The sequence below is a fragment of the Epinephelus lanceolatus genome, chromosome 5 (assembly GCF_041903045.1).
Source record: "Epinephelus lanceolatus isolate andai-2023 chromosome 5, ASM4190304v1, whole genome shotgun sequence".
NCBI lineage: Eukaryota > Metazoa > Chordata > Actinopteri > Perciformes > Serranidae > Epinephelus > Epinephelus lanceolatus.
Window position 1 is genome coordinate 3762111 of NC_135738.1, and position 22259 is coordinate 3784369.

The 22259-nt window shown below is 41.6% G+C and overlaps 1 protein-coding gene across 2 annotated transcripts; it reads right to left on the reverse strand.

Moving 5' to 3' along the window:
- Positions 1-2968: 2968 nt before the first annotated feature.
- Positions 2969-21245, reverse strand: deaf1 (DEAF1 transcription factor). 2 transcript variants are annotated; one of them, XM_033634536.2, is made up of 13 exons: positions 20811-21245; positions 19597-19694; positions 19100-19226; positions 18119-18268; positions 17776-17915; positions 17581-17646; positions 16893-16937; positions 15136-15259; positions 13928-14071; positions 6158-6450; positions 5182-5280; positions 4371-4460; positions 2969-3543 (listed from the first exon to the last, which is right to left on the reverse strand). In XM_033634536.2, exons 1-13 carry the CDS (start codon positions 21007-21009, stop codon positions 3442-3444), a joined length of 1677 nt encoding a protein of 558 aa, XP_033490427.1. In that variant the 5' UTR covers positions 21010-21245; the 3' UTR covers positions 2969-3441. The 2 variants fall into 2 exon arrangements, with proteins under 2 accessions (XP_033490427.1, XP_033490428.1); XM_033634537.2 differs by lacking the exon at positions 20811-21245 and adding an exon at positions 20649-20769.
- Positions 21246-22259: the final 1014 nt, after the last annotated feature.

The following is a 22259-nucleotide window of genomic DNA, read 5'->3' on the forward strand; positions in this document are numbered from 1 at the left end:
AGGAGATATTTCAACTGCTGTGGTTTGTGGCGGAGCGGCTACACAGTGTGCAGCATATGCACACAAATATAAAATTAAATTTAATGATTTAGTTGTGGCAGCTCTGGACTCAAACTGCTGCTGCACATTTAGAGTTTCTGTCTTTCTAAAGCGTCAAAGTTTGAATCACACATGGAAACACTCAAGATAATATCTTGTACGAAATTACTGAACAATTACTGACTTTGTGGTTCTCTGTATCAATCAGGCTTTGATCTGGTGTAGGCTGATTGATTTTGATGTCATCGGGCAAAATAAATACACTTAAAGCATTTCGTAATTCAAGTGAACTGAGAGAAAACTACAGTTCTGCACCTCCTCTTGTCTTTTCACGGTTTAGAAAATCCAACCTGTGATGGGAGACTTCAGCCAATCACAGGTCATTTCAGAAAGAGGGCATTCCTATTGGCTGTGCTACAAATGGAGATGAGCGTCCTTTAGGTGAAACCCTGATTTAATGGCGGAGAATCCTGCAGAGGAAGTTGCTATTCCAGGATTGGCAACAGCTGCCTTCACTGCAAAGCAACCTGGGAAGAGAGCAGGCAGCAGCAGCTCCAAAGACAGACCTCCAGTCTGCAGCTGTTGCAACCTGAATCATGTCAGCACAAACCCCAGCTCTGGGGGGAACTGCGCATTGGTCCGACATCCCATTGTTCCGAAGTCTGTTCCGAAATCATCATGGTGCCCTGTGGTTAAGGTCTGGTTAGGTTTAGGCACAAAAACCACTTGGTTAGGGTCAGGAAAAGATCATGGTGTGGGTTAAAATGAAAAAGAAAGTGAAAACACATAAGCCGTGAGCCTGCTCTGCCTCAAGCCGGGCCGTTCTCGAGCCGTTCAGCACCGCGGACAGTCCGACTAATGGGCTGTCGAACCAATGACATGGACCCGCTCTGGGGGACTGAACAGCTCTGACTCTCCGCCAGATCAGCAAACTCAGTAAACACAGTGAAGCCGTCCACAACAGCGGGAAGCGAGGCGGAGGGACCGTGAGGTGGCTAGCAGCTAATTCTTGTCTCATTTGTGGTCTGATGAACAGAGACAGAGAGCGGGGTGAGGAGCGGCTGAGGGAATGAGCTGTACGCAACTCTACAATGAAATAAGATTAAATAAATCAATGTGTAGGAAACACACGGTTAGTTTTTGTGCGGTTTGAATTTTGCTCTGTGAATAACTTTGGGCTGCATGACTGTATGAAAGGTAAGTGCTGTACAATCCTGTTTCCACCAAACCCTTTCAGTCCAGCACCTTTGGAACCAGCAGTAAGCCTTCAGACATGGTACCTAGACCCTCGATCTGTTCAGACAGTCCTCTTAAATGTGGGCGGGGTTGTTGTCACTCACTAGCCTGGAAATCCAGACCCAAATCTAGAAAGATTTAGGGTCTGGCCATGAGTAATGCAAATGGCCCAACTTGAGGGGCGGCACCAAGCATACATTTGTAAATATCACTGCACGCAATTGGATAACACTACGACCGATCAGAACAATACACGGGGTGACGTATACGCTTAGCTACCAGCGGAGCTAACTGGTAGATTAGACTCTTGTCGTATCCGGTCAGCAAAACAGCAAAAACGTCCTTCTTGCAAAGGAAAGATTCGAGCGCCGTCTTCTGTTCCTCTTTTAGAGAAAAAGCCAAGTCTAACTCGTTCATTGTAGCGGCCAAAGCCGTTTCAAACAACTGGTGTTCATCTGTAGCCATCTTGCAATGTTTACTGACTGATTCTGGACTTTGTCGTCGCAGCGCTGTCGTCATCTGTTTAGCTCGCCTCTGGCCCGCCTATATCAGATACACCTATGTGATTGGTGCAGCTCGGCTCCAGCGGCATGGGTAATGAGCATCATTATTGCCAGAGTGACTCGCTGAGCAAATTGTGCTCTTGCGAGAACTCTGGATTTCCAGGGTAGTCACTCACTGCTCCGTCCAGCACTCGCTGTATTTCCTGTCTGCACCTGGTTTATCGTCCACAGAACGAGGCTGCACGCCCACATTTTCACAACAAAATAGAACAGGCTGCAGTGAGAGTCTCTCTCCATGGGATATTTAAAAATAGCAGCTTTGTGCATTTAGTCCTTCTCAGGCAAGCTCAGGGGTTTAGTGTTGCTGTAGCCCACAGGAAGTGAGGATTAGAATATATGACCTTCACATAATCCGCTCCAAATTCATCTATATTTTTAAAGTTATTACTAAAAGTGTGTGTCATATAAAAACTAAAGTGATGGTCAAAGTTGTCACAGTGAAATTTAAGGTGTGCTGATGGATTCACGTCATCACCTCATGCATTGAGTAACATTACAAGTTAACGTTCCACCTTAAAAGTTGCCGGCAGTCAGCCCAGTGAATGAAGTTATTTTTTCTCAGACTCCAGCTGCTGTGAGAGGCAGCAAAACATCCTTTCATTTTATAGTTACAGTTTACTAATAAAACTCTCCACAGTATGAACAGTGGTTACATGAGCCTCAAAACCAGACACAACTCAGCCCTGAGCAGAGTGACCGTCCTCTACTGACCAATCAGACTGCAGTGTTCACAGCTCCACCTTTTAGTACCAGATCTGTGTGCTAGGTACCCCAACAGAGGGGGGACCAAACATGGGGACGCTAAGGAACGCTTCTGTTGGTACCATCCACAACTTTTCACTGTGGGAACAGGAAAAAAAAGCGTACAGAACTGAAGTGAACAGTACTGCTCAGAGGTCGTCTGTATTTCTGCCCCTGCTTTAACTGAAACATTCACATAATAAAAACTGTCTTTTAGCAGGAAGAAAAACAAAGGCAACCTTTAAAGCCTGAGTATTTTTTGATTTAGACAACAATTCATCTTGACTCATAATGATAAAAAATAAAGAACCATAATCAGCAGACAACAGATAACTCATCTCCAAGTATTAGCCAGGGTGGGGTGACGTAATCTAATATATTTAATTCTATTTCATTGATGTGTTTGACCTTTATTTAACCAGGACCGTCTCGGGAAGGAAATTTAAATCTGTTTATCCAGAGTTAAAAATGGCAGCAAAATACTGCTTCATTAAACAACAGAGAGAGAACTGTCACTGAGGGAAGATAAGAAATACAAAACTCATTGTTACAGTTATTAATAAAATAATTACACTAAGAAAAAACTGACAGATTAATCAACACTAAAAATAATTTACTTGCAGCTCCAGCTCATCTTATTTTACTTTATGAAACAATAATAATTATATAAGTGCAGAAACTCTGACTGCGTTGATGTGAAGAGGAAAACATCCAACTTCCTTTCATTAAGTTTATACAAGTTCTCAGATCAGAGACGTTCTGCCCCTGTCGGTCTGAGACAGAATTAAAGTTCCTCACTGTCCTCCTCACACCATATAAGGACTTCCTTGTGATGACCTCATGTTTTGGACTGCAGGCTCCATCATTTCACTTTGTCCATGTCCATGGCTGTGATTGGCTCTTCCTCCTGAACAGCCACGCCTCCTGCTGATTGACAGCAGGTGTGCTGATGTTCCTTCCAGTCCTGCAGAGAGAAACAAACTGATCTGTGATTCTGTTCACACACCGTTTATGTTCATACATTTAATTGTCATCCTAATAAAAATCATTTTAACCAAATTTAAGACAGGTTATTTGGCAAATCTTCATTTTTCTTATTCAACCAGGGCTGGGTGTCACCACTGACTTACTCAATCAACTCGATTTTGATTCACAAGGTCCTGATTCGATTCTATTTCTGTTACAACACCAATGTTTGCTAGAATGTGAAAGAAATTCTCAGAGACCTTATACTGTATTTAAAAAAATCAAGGGAATACATTCAGAACACAAGACAATGTTACCTGGGTCAAGATGTTTGTCTCTGACTCATCTTGGCCAGAAGACTCGTGAAAATGACATTTTTTACTGAGTCTTTCTTATTGGTGGAAAAGAAAAGGTTCATTCATTCATTCATTCATTTTCCATAACCACTTACTGGGGGGCTGGAGCCTATCCCAGCTGACACTGGGCGAGAGACAGGGTTCACCCTGGACAGGTCACCAGACTATCACAGGGCTGACACATAGAGACAGACAACCATTCACACTCACATTCACACCTACGGACAATTTAGAGTCACCAGTTAACCTGCATGTCTTTGGACTGTGGGAGGAAGCTGGAGCACCTGGAGGAAACCCACGCTGACACGGGGAGAACATGCAAACTCCACACAGAAGGGCTCCCCCACCCTGGGTTCCAACCAGCAACCCTCTTGCTGTGAGGCGACAGTGCTAACCACTGCACCACCGTGCTGTTAGATTAAAACAAAAACATGGCTGTGCTCTAGAGGATCACTCAGGTGAGTCTTACCTTTCTCTGACAGAAGGTGGAGCAGTAGTTGACCTTGTGACAGCCTGTACACTCACTCATCGCCACACGGCCACAGTTCACACACATTTGCTGCAGGAGGGCACATATGAACACACGTAAACACAGGAGATACAACAGATATATTTATATAAGTCTTGTTGTTGTTGTTTCTCCAGGCAGAGTAATCACTGACAACAACATACTTTAGTTTGAATACACTCCCTTTAACATTTTCTAAAAGTCAAACCCAACGTCCCTCTGCTGTGTCTGACTCCCTGCATCACAGACATTTTCAAACATCTGTCATTTCACTAACAGATAGACTCTCTGTAGGCTGATAGTAGCAGAGTGACATCACAAATACCACATTTGCTTAGATATAAGCCAGGTCTCAAATAACAAATTCTGGCTGGAGGAAAAACAAGGTTGATTAGCCGTCACATTTAATGTGCACACCAACCTTCATTTAACAGACTATGAATGATATGAATGCTTTTACCAACATGTTATTGTCCTTTTTTAGTCACTGTATGCTCAAGGTCCAGTGTGTAAGATTCAGGGGATATATATCTATATATCTATATCTATATCTATATATATATATATATATATATATATATCTATATCTATGAAGCTGCTGTTAACCAGGGAGGTCGGTCTAATGACAGACTACACAGCTGCAGTATGGAAATGCAGGATTTTGGAGTCTGACTCAAACATACGAGGGACTAAAAGTCAGGATATTTCGGGTTGGAGTGCTGCCTAATAGTGCGTGAATGTGTGTGTGTGTGTGTGTGTGTGTGTGTCATACGTTGATGATGATCTCGGTGATGTCAGAGCTCCTCTTAGCCTCCGAGTCGTCCGGCTGCTGAAACGTGATCTGGTTCTGAAACGACTGTGTGAGACCACACTGACCCACAGACACACAGAGACACACACAGAGACACACACAGAGACAAACACAGAGACAAACACACACACACAGAGTCAGTAACTCAGTAATAAAGTCATCGTCTCATTAACATTTTTTATTCATAATCATTGTGTAATAATTTCTGCTTAATGCCACTCATCTGAATCCAAAACCATGTATGTCAGTGTGTGTGTGTGTGTGTGTGTGTGTGTGTGTGTGTGTGTGTCACTAGCCCTTTTACACTGCCTCTCCATAGCAGGACTTTCAGGCTGTTATGCAGCCTTGTTGTTTTGTATAATATCACAGAATGGGGGAGCAGTGTTGTCTCGCTTTTAAGCCGACATCGAAGGAAGTAACAGCGCTGAAATAACCTCTGTATAAAGGGGACAGCTGGCAGGACGGGATCATGGATGGCATGGGGGCGACGTTTTGACAACCCAATGCGGGAGATTTAAAAAGTAGCTGATCGCAGTTAGCAGCTAACTCAAAGGAGAAGAACAGCAGCCAAAAAAAATGGGGGAAAGTGTGAGGTCCAGGAGCTCCTTACCCTCCGAGCAGAGGACGAGATCAGCCGCCGTATAACAGGGACTGTAAACAATTGTTATTGCCGTGTTATCATTTCTAAAGCGCTGCAGAGGCACGTCATATGTCACACAAGAGGCCGATGCTATTGTGTTAAACATCACACTTGTCACACCTCTTTTTATTTCACGATGCCGTCATCACACAGTGAAGCGACATGATGCTGCGGCCATTTTGTTCTGTGTAAAAATGCAAAGGCAGAATAAAGAGGGGACTCTGTAGCGGCTCTATAGCGCCATCTCTGTCGAAAAAGAGCTAACGTGTGTGTATGTGTGTGTGTGTGTGTTCTCACCTCCTTCCTGCCACCCTGACCTTTGACCCCTGCTGAGTCCCCTGCAGAGTTTTTCGCCTGTTCGATCAGAGCCTTCAGCTGCTGGACGTTGCTCAGCAGCGTGTTGGCCATCTCCTCCAGGTACAGCCAGGTGTTCTTCTGCCCCTCGCTGACCGCCGGCCCCGCCCCCCCTACAGGCCCCACCTCCAGCCCGCTAACCAGCCCTGCTGACGGAGACGAGGCTGTAACTGCCACCGCCATCTTGGCCTGAACTGGCTGAGGGGTCACGGCCAGCGCCGGCAACGCCGTCAGCACTGTCAGAAAGAAGAAGAAGGAGGAGAGAGACAGAGTGTTTTCAGGCATGTTTTTAGTTTCATGTTTTTCCTTTGATAGATAAAAGACTGTCGATGGTTGACGGCCGCCATCATACACAAGTTCACTACACTGTTTCACACAAAAAAAAACCACAGCTGTCTGAGGTCTTGTACAAATGTAGTGAAAACAAACACTATATTTCACATTATGGGGGATTTTTTTATCAATTAAGATGTGAATGACTTTTTTAGAAATTATTTTGTTTATAAAATCCTGGAAGACTATAAAAAATGTCCCAGTTTCTAAAAGTCGAAGGTTGGGCTGACACATTGTGGTCGGTTTGCTCTGCTCGGACAATCATTGGTGTTATGTCTGTAAGCGGCTGTGTGTTCACCAAAGTGTTTTTTTCCCAGCTGAAAACGACAGATGCTCCTCTCAAAACACAGCTAGAAGCGCCAGCGCACTTTTGAGGTGCGGCGTTTTTTCAGCTGAGATGCTTTTACTCGCTCTGGATGAAGGGAAGGCTGAAGGACGTAGGGAGAGAAGACAGACTGCGGTTCATGTGGTCGGAGAATTAATTTCTCCTCCACTGTTGTTGATGTGACAGGTGTGTCTTTGTTGTATTTGTCCCGTCCCTGCTCCACTCCGATTGGACAGCTGAGTAAACAGTGACAGTGACGAGTGCAGCGTTTTACCCAAAGTTTACCATTTTTCAACTCTCAGCGACCAGAAAACTAGACTTACCGCCTGTAATGTAATAGTGCGTGGCTACAAAATAAGTACTTAAATTAGTTACTAATCAGTGCTGGTGATTACAAACATCCAAATTTATTCTTTAAGTAAAAAGTTTAGAATTTAACATTACTTTTGTTGCGCTGTATCTTTTCATCATGAAGTAACGCCTTCTTCTTTTCAGAAAGTCTATTCAAGGACATTTTTCAGCTTTACTGCCCAGTTTGAAAAAAAAAAAAATGTTATAAAAGTCATCCAAATGTTATCAAATGAAGTATTATTCATCAAGTATTATTGATGAAGTATATTAAAATAGTTACATTGCTTATTACAGTTTTAACAGGGTAACTAGTAATCCATAACCTATTACATTTCAAAAGTAACCTTTCAAATAATGTCGAGTGGTTAAAGAGAAGGTCAAATTTCAGTCAAGAACTCTCGCCTCCATCCAAAGGCCTACTCCCCCTCCTCCATTACGGCCTCATTACGTCTATGATAGACATAGGCGTTGGCATGGTAACGTTAGATACACGGAAGAGGAGAGCGAGTGTAACGTTACAACCAAGACAGTCAAACGCAACCCCGGAGTTTTAAAACTCAACCAGAGTCAGTGATGACTAGGGCTGTCAACGAATACTCTAAATTCTAATTTAAATTCGAATTTGAAAAAAAAAAAAAAAAAAAAAAAAAAAGGACTTTCGAATGTGAAAATTGATATTCGATTGTGGAGAAAAAGAAAAAAAAAAACACCACCGCAGTTTTATGTGTTTTAATGTGTAGGTATGTAAATGCTTTCAAAGAACATTTATGTTGAAATAAAAATACCTACAAGTAGTTATGTTTCCTTTTATTAATACATATACAAATATGTTTCCTTGAATTAGTTTGCCCTCTTGTGGACATAATGCAAAAAAATTTTTTTTTTGAATGGTTCAAACCTATGAGTTATTTTTAGAAGGAATATTCGAACGTCATTTTTTGAGCAATTTTGACAGCCCTAGTGATGACTGATGAGTTTTAGAATAAGGTTACAGTGCTAACGTTAGATAGTAGCGTTAACGTTACTAGTAAGTGGAAACGCACAAGGAAGATAACGTTAATGTTTCAGAGGCTACGCTACAGTAGGCTAACGTTAGCCATTAGCAACTGGATGCTGTGTTGTCATAGAACGTTATGGAGATGTTACGCGAACGGTTACGTCGGTCAGAGGCCTCCATGTGGGGAAGACAGACAGGATGCTCGGCCAATCATTGCATTCATTGGAGTTTTCTTAGAAGCATATAATAATATGAGAATGGTATAATTATGAGTTTTCATCTCTGGTGGAATTCACTTACATGTTAGTGTGCCATCAGCTTATTAATAACATTTCAACCTAAACAAAGAAAAGCGTAACATTTCCAGAAAGGTAAGTGTCGCTTTAAGAGGCAAACTCTAGCTAAAAATTGTAATCTAATTTAATATTGTTTAATATTATTTTAAAAAACCCTTAACAGGGAACCTATTTGTCACCGTTTGCGCGTGGCAATTTCAAGTGTGAGACACATCAGAAGCCCTGATTGGCAGCCAGTGTGAGGGATGATAACATTTAAAAGGAGAAAGCTGTGAGTGGGACGATGGATCGCTTTATTGTACCGAGCAAATTACAACAAAGCACCAGCGAAGACGACCAAACACCAGTAGACAGTAACATGAAAGCTACCTGTCTTATCTTACTATATAATGACGAAAACTCTGTGTGTGTTTTCCACGTTTTTCTCCTCACTGACTTGGTCAATCCATGTGAAATTTGGCACAGTGGTAGAGGGTCATGGGAGGATGTGAATGAAGCAATATTACATCAATTGGCCAAAGGGGGGCGCTATAGTAACCAATTGAAATTGCAAACTTTGAATGGGCATATCTCATGCCCCGTATGTCGTAGAGACATGAAACTTTGCACTGTTGTGAACAGATGTTAATAAAGGTGTGCTTTGAGATTTTGTCTTGGGCACAAAAAGTTTGAAAACCACTGGTACATATGACACAGACTAAAATTGAATACAGCTGCAACAAAGTACAGCTCTGAACATGTGTGTAGTGGCTCGGTGTAAATGTGTTATGATGAATGTTAGCTTTAACATTAGAAAACCTGGTTCACATGCAGCAGTCAAACACACAGGAGACACCCCGACTGTCACGGGTCTCCTGCAACACTTTCTGAGGTTTCCATCAGTCCTCCAAAGGTTTGATGCAGAACTGAAGTACGAAGAATTAAAACAGAGCAGGTGGTCGCAGCAGATCCAGGTCACTGTGTCTGTGTGTCCTCTATACGTTCACTCCTGACCTACATACACGATATATTCCTGGTGGCGGTGGAGTCACCGACAGCTCGGAGCCCCTCTGAGAGCAGACGAGTCCAAAAATAACCGGACATCCATCTCAGACTCTGATTCAACATGTCCAGGGGAAACAACGTGTGTGTTCTCGCAGGTAGAGAGAATATTCACTTTAACTGGACTCTCACATACTGACTAACCTGCTTCATAGTAATTTACCAGAAAGAAGCTGGAGAAAGTTTTCAGTCGGTACAGTTGGTAGCGAGGACTAATTTTCACTGGGGATACATTTTACTTTCAGGTTGATTTTGTTTCATAAATCTCCTCTAACATTGTTCCCTTACCGTCCTCTCACTGTAGTGTTATAACATATAACAAAGGAACCGATAAAGATGTTGATATACTGATCTGAGTTATCTTTAATTATTAAACGAGCAGCAGTGAGAGCTCGACAGACTCGACAGAAGCAGACTGTGCAGAGGACAACTGCTCTCGAGCTTCTCCTCAACTTTGCTTTTTTCTTGTTTTGTTTTATTTTATTTGTAACTTTTATTTATTGTTTTTATTTTGGCCTTATTCAAGAGTCTAAAAATATCGTTGTTTTAACCCATTACTCAGAGTTTATTTATTCTATCATTACCAGCCTGTCTCAGTATTATATTTTGTATAATATTTCATTTTACTCTAGACTCTTTTAATTTGCATTCTTATTTGGTAAAAATTATTTAAAATGTATTTAAATTTACTGGGGTATTAATTTACCAGAACTGAACATCAGTCAAAAATAACTTTAATTATTTATTTACTATTATTATTCATTTACATAACTTTGCTCCAAGCACAACATTATCTATCAGAAAGAACCAGCTTTCTATCGAGGGAATCAGGAGAGCTGCGTCTAAAAGCAAACAAACCTTTGGTTGTTAGAGTGTAAAGAGTTTTTACACGTGGTTTTATATTAATGTTATATTAATTAATGAAGTTTACTTTGTTATCTGTCAATTTCTCTTCATATTAAGGCCCTGAGTTGTATTCTAAAAGGTCCAGTCTGTAGGATTTAGGGGGATATACTGGCAGATAGGGTGAATATGGACAAAAATTCAGATCTCAGTATTTTCAGGCTGACTGAAGATAAATGATATATATCTTGGTGTTTTCTACGAAATGAGCTACATGTTCATCTGCAAGTCAAAACCACACTTCAGATGTCACAGGCACTTTTATAAAAACAGACTGTGATCAAAATAAAATGTATCAAAATGTAAAGACAGGGATTTTTTACGTATTTGAAAATAAACAGCTGCACGTTAACTTTGCGCACACAGCACTGGAGCTACAGAGGTTTAAAGGTTTGCAGCACAGGACACTAAACTATAACATGAGTATGTAAGATTCAGATAGGTTTGAAACTAGGGCTGACCTTCGACTTCATTTTGGAAAATCGAAGCTTCGGAGCTCAGAATGATTTTAAATTTAAATTAAAAAAAATAAAATAAATTAAAATCTATTTTATCATTATTTTGAGTCACATTGTTGAAAGAATTTAGTTGTCTGCGTTCAAGCACGATAATAGGTCTCCATTCATTGCACGTTGGGCTTTCTATGTATTTCCTTGTCGGAGATGGGGTTAGTGTTGCGTTCAAGGTCCCCCCAAAAAACAGGAGAAAAAAAAGGCAGAACATTCGATTTTTTTTCCCCCCACAATCGAATCCCGTGCCATCAAACGAAGCTTCGAAGCTTAGAATTTTTTGGGTCAGCCCTATTTGAAACTATTAAAAATCTTTGTGGGCGGAGTTAAAAAGTTGTTCTCCATCTGTCGGCCTTTAAAATGAATCTGGTGCTGGAAAATGATTTAAATCTTTTAATCTTATTTCTGCACAGAGCATCAACAGAGAGGCCAGAGGAGGGACGGAGACAGAGACACTTTGCCCTTTTTTATATACTTGCACATGAAACGTCTGCTGTCGCTGCATTTTTTTTTAAACACATCTGTCGCCTGCATCCAGGCGCTGCCTCAGTGTCACACATTAAACTAAAACTAGTGTATAATCACCTGAGAATAAGAATCGTTGTGCTCTCCGTACCTTAGAATGAGCAGTTTATATCTACAGTACATAGGGAGCAGGTCCTCGTCAACTGAGATCACCATGTTGCACTGCCATGTTTTTACAGTAGCCCAGAAGAGACAAACCAAACACTGGCTCTATATTGGGACATTTGCATTTTTACATTGGCCACTGTAGTTAGCAGCCTCTCTGAGAAGAGCTGCATCAGAAAAACATTTTTTTTTACGTGAAACACCTTTATTCAGTGTTTTTACTGGTTTTGTTCATCTGGTCTGTGTGTTTAGGAGCGGAAGAGACCTCTGTGATAATTTAGCTCCCGGAAAAAACCTCCTGAACAATAAACATTGAAGGAATTCGAACCAGGAGAAGTTTCATTCACCAATAGATTCCACTAAATCTCCCTAAATCTTACACACTGTTCCTTTTGCACTTCTTTCTCTCCTGGATATTCATGTCGCTCATTTATCAGCTGCACCAACCTCTGTTTTGTGTTTCTGTCATTCTGTCGGCTGGTTTTAATTCTTCATACTGTGGTTGTTTTACAGCAGCAGAGACTTTACTGCCCCCTACTGTTCCCCTGCTGAAAGTGAAAATAGAGGAACAGGTCCAGCAGCTCCATGGTTTGTTTATTATAAAATCAGTTTTAAAATCTGAGATCATCATGTAGATTTTCAATATGATGAACCTGAATATTTAGATTATTTTCTGACACACATCTCTTCATTTAAAACCACACACACACACACACACACACACACACACACACACACACACCCCCAGGGTTTCTTTATTAACCTCAGGGTGAAGGACGGAGAGACATCAGCAGCCTTCCAGCCAATCAGAAAAGTCCCACTGATGTTAAAAACACTTTGAGTCCTTGATGCATGATCAGCAGTTTGAGTGTTTTGTCAGCTGATTTTCAGGAAACATTAAAAACAATAAACATTAATAACATAGTTCAGTGTTAGCAGCAGGACTGAGGAGATGTGGGAGATCTCCAATTGGTCCTTTAAACAGGACGTTAGGATCAGGCAGTGAAATCAGTCTCACAACCCGCCTCTCCTGAGAGCTCATTACAGCAACGCTACAGCCAATCAGAGAGCACCTGCAGTGCCTCCCCAACACCTGATAGGATGATGGATAGGCTGCAGGTCAGGCCCGACGCAGGGGATTGTAGGACAGGTAATTAAGAAGGAGGACACAATAAACATCCTGAACACCCGACGGAGGTGAGTTTGTTTCTCCACCCAGCAGATATTTCACAGAGTAAGTGAAAACATCGACCTGCTGGTGACAAAAAAGCAGGGACGCACCAAAGACGGTAAGATTCTTAGTTTGGACACAATGAATGTCTGCACCATTAATCTTAATATTATCACAACATCCAAATCACAGCAGCTGCAATTTTTCGACAAAGGTCAAATGTGTCACAATAAATGAAGCACTGTGGTGCTACAGAGAGGCCCCAGCCTATGAATCATATTCCAGACGCAAAGGAACAGACCCAATCAAAAATCTAGGGCTGCCTCCAACTAAGAATTTTCCTCATCAACCAACAGTCCTCATCAGGGTCCATCAGTGGAGTAGTCTCCTGCATGTTTCTGATATGAATGTAATGATTAAATGATATATTTTGGTGGTTTGAGTTGAAGGTGTGAGAAAGAATAGTATCAGTAACATTGTTAACACTGTGCTACATTACAGAGAAATACAAAACCGTGCTAATGAACCTTCATTAATATAGGCCTATATTTTATCTCCAAGTGCACGTCACACACTGAGCGAGCCGCCTGTTAATGACGCTGTGGGCTAATGGGCATGTAGCTACTTCCATGTTTCAGATGATACGTCATGTTTGTAGTCAACCAATGAAGATGAGTTTACATATCACCTTGGGTTCGTCCTTCACCTTCTCAAAATGATCCCACACTTTGGATTTCCTGCCCGACATGTTATTAACTAGCCTGTGGAATAACCGCAGGTACCAGCCCTGGAGATTAACCTGACTCCTGTCTGACTGCTGAGCGTGGACACTTCCTGTGTCTGCCCTTTCAAATTAAAGTCACACATGGTCCAGTCATATAGGTTTGGATTTATTTTGACAAGGAGAAGCTCCTGATAGAGTTTTATATTTGTTTGTTTTTTGTTGTAGTTGTTCTTTTTTCCCCTGCAAGAGAGCGACTGATGACCTTTCCTTTGGTGAACGTGATTCAATTCTGTAAAAAAAAGGATGTTTGTTTGATCCGTATTATTTTGCACTCCTGAACACAACTCCATGTCCGACCCTCAGAAACAGCTGATGACACACAAATAAACTCCAGATGATGGACGGTGTGAATAATAACAGCGGTGGACGTTACCTGCTGTGCTGGCAAACACCTCGCTCTGCGCTGAACCTTCTGAGATGATGGCAGCAGCTGCGGCAGCCGCGGTGGCGTCGCCTGTTGGTGTGCGGTCAAAGGTTAAGGTGCCGGAGGTGAACTGTCCTGACGGGGACACCGTGACTGTTGGTGAAGGACAGACGTGTTAGACATGTTTGGACATAATGAGATGATGAATAAGATAAAAGGTATCATAAAATATTTGTTTGATATTCTGAAGTATGACTTTTGTTTCACAGTTTTTTCTCAGTGTACTTTATTGAATTGTTTCTTATCAACTGTTTATCAGCCTGAATAGTTTGGATGGTCAACCACACCCACCATCATGGAGCTTGTCAGCCTATTGGTGCACATTATGTACAAATATGGGTGTGGTTTTTGGGGTGGGAACCACCAGGCCCTCTAATATTATTGCAGTTTATTACCTCTTTTCCAACTGCAAATTATTTCCCCAAAGGAAAACTTTGTCAACATTATTTTTACCTCCTAAGATAAAGTTTCAGTCTGTTCATTGACTTTAATCATTTTTATTGCAGCAAAATGTGACACAGAGCAGAGATTGACCAACACCATCCTAGCACCTGTCAGAAGTGCTGCATACACCTGACAGACTCAACTGTGGGCAGATTTAACGCCCTCTGATTGAGAGCGTGAGTGAAACACAGCACATGTAGGTATCCTGCTGACTGACCAGCGCTGTATGGATGCAGATCTTTGCACAGGAAGTAGGTGATGACTGTTATTTTCTTCACAAAAGATCAATACTTGGTGTCCATATATTGATACACTATTGCGACGCAAAATATTGCCATAATATTTGGTATCGATTTCTTCCTCACCCCTATGTGGCTTCTAATTTTTTTAAACATTTTAGCCGAACAAAAATCCACATAGGATTGAAATGTCGTCTATATTCAACTTATGTGGGATGTAGTAGGTGGGCAGGTGATACGTTTTCTTCATGGACTCATTTAATATGTAACAAAATATGCAGAGTATATATCAGAAAATCACGGAAAGCATAACACGTCCTCTTTAAATCTCAAACTTTTAAAAACCAGCTGCTGTGACTGTGAGCACATGAATCTATTGAATTATCTGACATAAATCTGGTTATTGATTCTAGTTCTGCTGTGTGACACAGAGTCTCCTCTGATCGCACATCAGACTGAGGTCACCTGACGTACATGTGGTCCCCGGGGTCAGTGTGATGTTTTTGTTGGCTGGAAGTTCCTTTTTCGGGGAGGTGACCGGAGGATCGTTGTCCTTCTTCCGTCTCTTGTACGGGACGAAGAGGCGGACCGGACCGGTCTGAAGGAGACAGATGAAATCAGCACAACAAAGAGTGAAGATACTTTGACTCAGCAACAACAAAAGGAAAATATTGCAATTTTTTTAAATACCTGAAATACAAACTTGATTTTTCTCCAAAACACTTTTTCCCTCACTGAATAAAAGAAGCCAAAGTTGTCAAATACTCACATGGAAGAAGTACTGAGATTTTAAGTAAAAGCACAAAAGTATTATCTCAAGGCATCTGAATCGAACGCAACTGGACTTAGTTTTGTCTCAGAAGACGTTTCACCTCTTATCCAAGAGGCTTCATCAGTTCATGCTTGTCTGACTAGGCTGGAACTAGTCTGACAAACTGGTGTGGAAACAACCCAGGTATTTAACCTCTGAGGAGGTCTTCACAAGGCCAATGATGTCACTGGCTCGTTAGTGCTCCAATGGTGTGTCAACCATCTGTCTTGAAAGAGGTGTAGAAGAAGCCATCTATGTGAAATTGGAAAAGCCATCTCTCAATAGAGGAGGAGGTCTGCGACACCACCTATCCCCCACCTATAATGCTGTCCTTTCATCCTTGCCCAGGAGATATAACAGCTTAACTTCTAAAAACAATAGTCGTTCATAAATGGCCTCATGTGACTCTAACGACTTGAACTGCAGCGTTGCAGCAGGAGTTTCAATGACGGTGGTTGACACACCATTGGAGCACGAACATTGGAACGAACCAGTGACATCATTGGCCTTGTGAAGACCTCCCCAGAGGTTAAATACCTGGGTTGTTTCCACACCAGTTTGTCAGACTAGTTCCAGCCTAGTCAGACAAGCATGAACTGATGAAGCCTCTTGGATAAGAGGTGAAACGTCTTCTAAGACAAAACCAAGTCCAGTTGCGTTCGATTCAATTGCCTTGAGATAACTATGACCTGGATGAATGAGAATATCCACAGGCACACAAAAGTATTAGCTTAAAAATATACTTAAAGTAGCCAAAGTAAATGTGTCCATTATGCCGACTGCTTTTGATTAATGTGTATTAGATAACTGAATTATAATTATTGATGCATTAATGTGAGCATCACTTCAATGTTGCAGTCGATAAGGTTGAGCTTTTTACTACATATACTGCTAGATAGCTTGTGAAATTCAGTGTCTTTATCCATCATAATAAATCATAATTGTTACTTAAATGTTACTAAAAGTTACTTTTATTTTGTATTAATAATCTAAAATAACTAAAGTTATCAAAGAAATGTAGTGGACTTGAAAGTACAATATTTACCCCTGAGATGTAGTGGAGTTTAAGTATAAAGTAGCATAACATTTAAATACTCTAGTAAAGCACAAGTTCATAAAAACTGTACTTGAGTAAAGTACCTGAGTAAATATACTTAGTTACTTTCACATACTGTGAATGTTAAATGTTGTCTACACACAAGCAGTCGGACAAAAACTTTATCTAAACTGGTGAAAATGATTTGAATCGGGAACTATCTGATTAAATTCTAAGAAAAAATGATCAGAAATCTGTCCAGATATTTGACATTAACACTCGGAACTTTTCAGTTTATAAAATACCAGGAAACTGTGAAGAAATATAAATCTCAGGTGGAGATAATGAGGTCAAAGTTACAGGGATAAGAATAAATATATTTACCATACTGATGTTTTCTGCTACCAAAGCGTCTCCATCCTTTGGACACTGAGGAGAGAGGAGAAGATCAGACAAACTGAGTTCTGCTGTCTGACTGAACTGAGCAAGTAAACTTTTTTATGATGATTATTTACAATTATTTCAATTAATTCTAAAATTTATCGATTAACTTTTAGTTTGTCAGACATCCAAAGTGACAGCAAACATCCATCTGTTGTTTCCAAAGTGATTATTCAATGTTTGTTCAGTCTGACAACACAAACAGATTCAGGTCAAAATGAAGAAACAAACACAGTCGCAGAATCAAACCCGCCCAGTCACCATAGGAGAAACCTAATTCTATATTTCAGACGTCAGGCAGGTTTTTCTCTTCCTTCCCAGCAGCACAGGACGAAGCTGAAAATGACAATAACAGCCTGTGGTTTTGTTCTGTGCTGCTGGGGAGGAGGAAGGTGATGTAATTTGGCCCCACAGAGTTTCCCTGTAATGTCCTGTGGCTGAGTGCACGAGGAAAAATAAAGCATTGCATCATAAGATGCCCCTCCGGTCTCATTTAGACAAATATGGTCACTCCTGGCCCCAAATATTCAAGATGGCAAAGTACAAGTATCTTAAAATCGTATTTAAGTACAGTACTCCAGTTACTTAGTTACATTTCACCACTGTGGAAGAGCAGGACCTGCTGACTCACCCCTGACAGGTCATCACAGCAGGCTGCACAGGTACAGGAAGCAGCGTGGGGGTTCAGGATACGCTCCTACACACACACACACACACAAGGTTAAACCACAAACAGATTTTAAAAATGTAAAGTGTGATACAGTGCAGTGCAGCACGTCAGCAGTACAGTGTGGTGATATTAGCTGTAGCATTAGCACAGCAGTACCTGTATGAGGCAGAGCAGAGGTCTGCCGGCGTATCTGATGCTCCTCTTCCAGTCTTTGCTGCTCGCTCTTCCTGCCAGACCTTCAAACTCAGTGGGAGTGAACCACTGCTGGTTGTGTCTGATGCAGCGACCTTTACCCCCTGAACACAAACACAGCACTGTCAGTGTGGGAAACTACAGCACAAATTACTCAAGACAACAGAGCACTAGTGAAGTGATTCATGTTCTCTCAGGCCGCAGCTCAGTCTGTCTTGTGATAACTTCCTTTATGAAACAGAAAAGAAGCCTGCTCTGCTGGTAACCTTCAGTATGAAACAGCGCTCAGTACAGGCGTGTTAATCACCTGATCCCAGTCGGCTCTTGTAGAGGACTCCGCTGGTGTTCCTGCAGCGGACCGGCAGCTCGTTGTTGTAGACTGAAGGGTCCCAGTTGTACTTGGAGCAGGAGTCTTTGTCCTGGGGTGGAGTCAGCGGGGTGGGTGGCGTTTGTGGGCCTGAGGGACACACAGGCGGATGAAACAAAAAGACACGGATCAGTCTGAGAGAGTGACTGCCACAATTTGTTTTTTAACAACCTAGTCCAACATGGTCACCTCAGAGACAGCGGGACCTTCCCAGTACTGTAAAGGCCCAGACTCAACGAACCAACTTCAGAGAACTAGCGGCAACGAAAGTCGACTGTTGCTTCGCCAAAAAGGTGCACATAAACACACCACCAAGACTCTCCACACCAGCAGTCGGCGGTAGTCTGTAATCATCATTAAAAAAGAAAACAGTAAGACCGTCTTGACGCTAGTTAGCCAGTTAGCACATTAACAACACAATCCAATGTTGAAAGAACAGAACATATTTACAGTGCACCAGTGAACAACAACACAAACCATCAGGAAAAGTTTCTGCTAATGAGCTCAGAGACTAAAGAAAATTAATCTGACCTTATGTCACAAGTTTGTTTTGGTCTCACTCCCTCTTGATTTTAACTCTTTGTTTACTTTCCTCACTTCCCTTTCTCTTCTCGTGAACTGAACTGACAATCAGATTGATTTAATTCACCGACGCCGATTCAACACACTGAATCGGCCAAAAAAAGTAGACAGAAGCCAACGAGGGCCAATGGTGTGGGACACACTGCACCAACCAGGCTGACAGAAGCTCACAGACAGCTGACCGTCGGCTTGTTGTGTCAGTACCGAGAGTACAGCTGTTCAACTGTGAGGCAACATAACAGTTGGCTTTCATTGCTGCTATTTCTCTGAAGTTGGTTTGGTGTGTCTGGGCCTTACACACACACACACACACACACACACACACACACACAGATGTACCTGATGCCATTGCAGCAGCAGACTTGAGACCAGTGGCCTCCACGATGCTGCCATCAGTGTGAACCACGATCAGGGTGGCCTTCTGGGTACTGAGACCATCGCCCAGCTGGAGGGTTGTCCTCCCGCTCTGTGACACACACACACACACACAGTAAATACACTTAGATAGAAGAAGGTTAAAGGTGGTGCAGTATAAGAAGAGGTTCAGCCAGCAGAAGGCACTGGGAGCACAGAAAGAACAATGACTGAGTTTCTAGTGGGCCTTTAGGAGTTTCTCTGGTCATCCTTAAAGAGGCTGAACACCTTTGGGAGATTTTACAGTGTTATTAGACGGCACTCTCCACCACCATCATCAAGAAGTGACATTAAATTGGGATAAAAAGTTGCCACTACTCTAAACCAGCAGTCAACAGATCAGCATCTGCAGCATGGATTATTGGAAGACACTAATTCCTACATACAACATACTAATTAATGTACACAATATGTTGATCTACCAGCACGTGTTCAGGGAGACTTCCTGACGTGGCAACCGTCGTGGTGAAAACATTGTCCTCTGCAGCTTGAACGTCCGCCACCGTCACAGCTGTCACCTCTGATGAACAACAAGAGAATATTTAATCATCATCACATACATCTCCAGATCATTGCTTCTGCTGTATTATAGCTACTACAGTGCTCCTGTTGAGATCAAACTATATTAGCACTGCGGAACTGGAGTATTTAGACAGCATGTAAGGAAATATGGGACATTATAGATATCACCAGAATAAGAAGACATATTCTGTTGAGGATGTCATAATGTGTTTAACAAAGGAACATTACTTCACTTTTCAGCTGATGTTCCTGACAGCAGGCTGCACACTGACCCACATTTTCAGCAGCATTCTGACTTGTTCAGACATCACATGATAATTTAGATATGTATTTTGCATTATCATTATCATCATCATTATTATTATTATTATTATTATTATTATTATCGTTATTATTATTATTATTATTATTATACAGCAGCTGGGCAAACATTAATCCAGCCTGGCCATCTGCGGAAGCCTTGACACACAACTTATCTGCCTTGAACTCCACTCACTATCATAAATTTGACGGAGGAACGGGGGTTAATTCAAGAGTCTGCACTTTTCTTACAGCTCTTTAATTCGGCATACAGGCAATTCAACAATCAAGTCTGAACTGAGTAAAATATAGATTTCAATCACAGTTAACCCTCATTCAGCAGTTTAAACACGGTGGGTTTGCAGCGTGAACCAACTCTAAAAATTGAATTTTATTAAGGTTGGGTGGTTGTTAAATGATGTCAGTCATGCCGAATTCAGGAGCACTTGCTAAATTAATAAACTGATTATGTGCACTATGATATATGTGACGTATATGTAATAAACAGGCTAAAAATATTTTAATTACATAATAACTGAACGGAGTTTGGCAAATACGTTCTGTTGCTGTGCACCACAAACCCGGACAAGCTATGGTGTTTACTCATAAATGTGTGAAGAGAAAAGGTTTTATTTATTTAAGAGTTGTTCACTTTCATGTGAAGGTCGTTGCTGGTTTAATTTGGTCGATATGAAGTGGTGACTTCGGCAGACATCAGTGTTCTCCCCGTCACAACATGTAGTGAAGCTAGCTGCCATCATTAACATCACTGTGTTTTGGCGCCACCCCGCACAGCAGCGGCCTGCTAGCTTGCCTGCGAATGCCGCCTCGGCCTCGTCTGGGTTCGGCAGGGACTCGGCTTCCATGTCGATATTTCCCGGTTCCGCCATCACGGCCATCGTGGTGACTTCGGCCTCCGACTCGGTATCCGAGCCCACTTCCTCCACCGGCGGTATGCCGATGGGCGGTTCAACCAGCCCGAGCGCCTTCGTGGCCGAGTCCGCTTCGTCCATTTCTCCGTCGAACGACAAGAGCCGAGTGTGGCCGAGCAGCCGCGGGGCAGAGCGCGGTCCGAGCGCAGCCGAGCCCGGTACGAACCAGAAGAGAACCGCGAGCACGGAACCTGATTACCGATAAACGGTTAAATAAACGACCCGAAAAAATAACGGGAACATTCGACAATCAGGCGCGGTTACAACGGCGAGAGAGCGGCCGCTCCGGTGTTTGTTTTTCATGAAGTATCAGGAAAGGGATGCACCGGAAATTGTCGAAGAAACACGAGCCGATCCGAAGCGACACAGCGGCCGAACACTCCACACAGAAACAGAAATATATGTATATAGCCAAGTAATGGATTACTTTTTCAATTTAATTTCAACAAGTTGACAAGGATAAGATGCTTAAGATATATATACATATGTTATATTGAAATTTATATTTATTTTCTGTAAGGCAAAGATAATTAGTAATACATATAAATCATACATTTAGACTGGTATGTATTTGTAAGTCGTGGATACCTGGTCATTTATATTATGGACTAAGGCAGGTTTATAGTTTGTAAGATAGATATTTGGTAATTCATTTTATATATTTACATGGGTTATTTTAAGGTATAAGTTTATCTGTATGAGGAAGCTGTCTGTTTCATTTCACTCAGTGACTTATGGAGAAGGGGTGGCTTTAATGATGTTATACGTCCTCCCAAATCACAGTAACTATACACTGACAATTGCTTTTATGCTTTTCATTATTTATATTACTTTCTTTCTGTCTGCTTGTTTGTACGCTCATGTCTTGTTTTACATGTTCAGAATACATTTCAAATATATCAACCCATTTGTTTCCATTCTTTTAAATTATTTTCTGTTGAGTTTGAAGTGTTTTATGTGCTGATGTAAAACTCCCGATTCATTCATACAATTAATTCTGATGAAAAAGAATTAATTTACCTGTCTGTCTGCTCTCACATGAATACATATGGTGAAAAAACTTCTAAATTGGTCTGAAGCTTTCACTTCTGAGTGGACACAGTAAATACCAAAATATGTGTAAATAATCTGTTTGCCCAAATAAAACCTGTAGTCCATCCTGTGTGTAAGAAACACTGTCTAATAGTTAGAGCTTTGCAGTTTAGGCAGTGGTGGAGGAAATATTCAGATTCATTACTTACTTAAGTACACTGTACAAATACAAAGGGGGGCGCTATAGCAACCGATTGAAATTGCAAACTTTGAATGGGCATATCTCATGAAACTTTGCA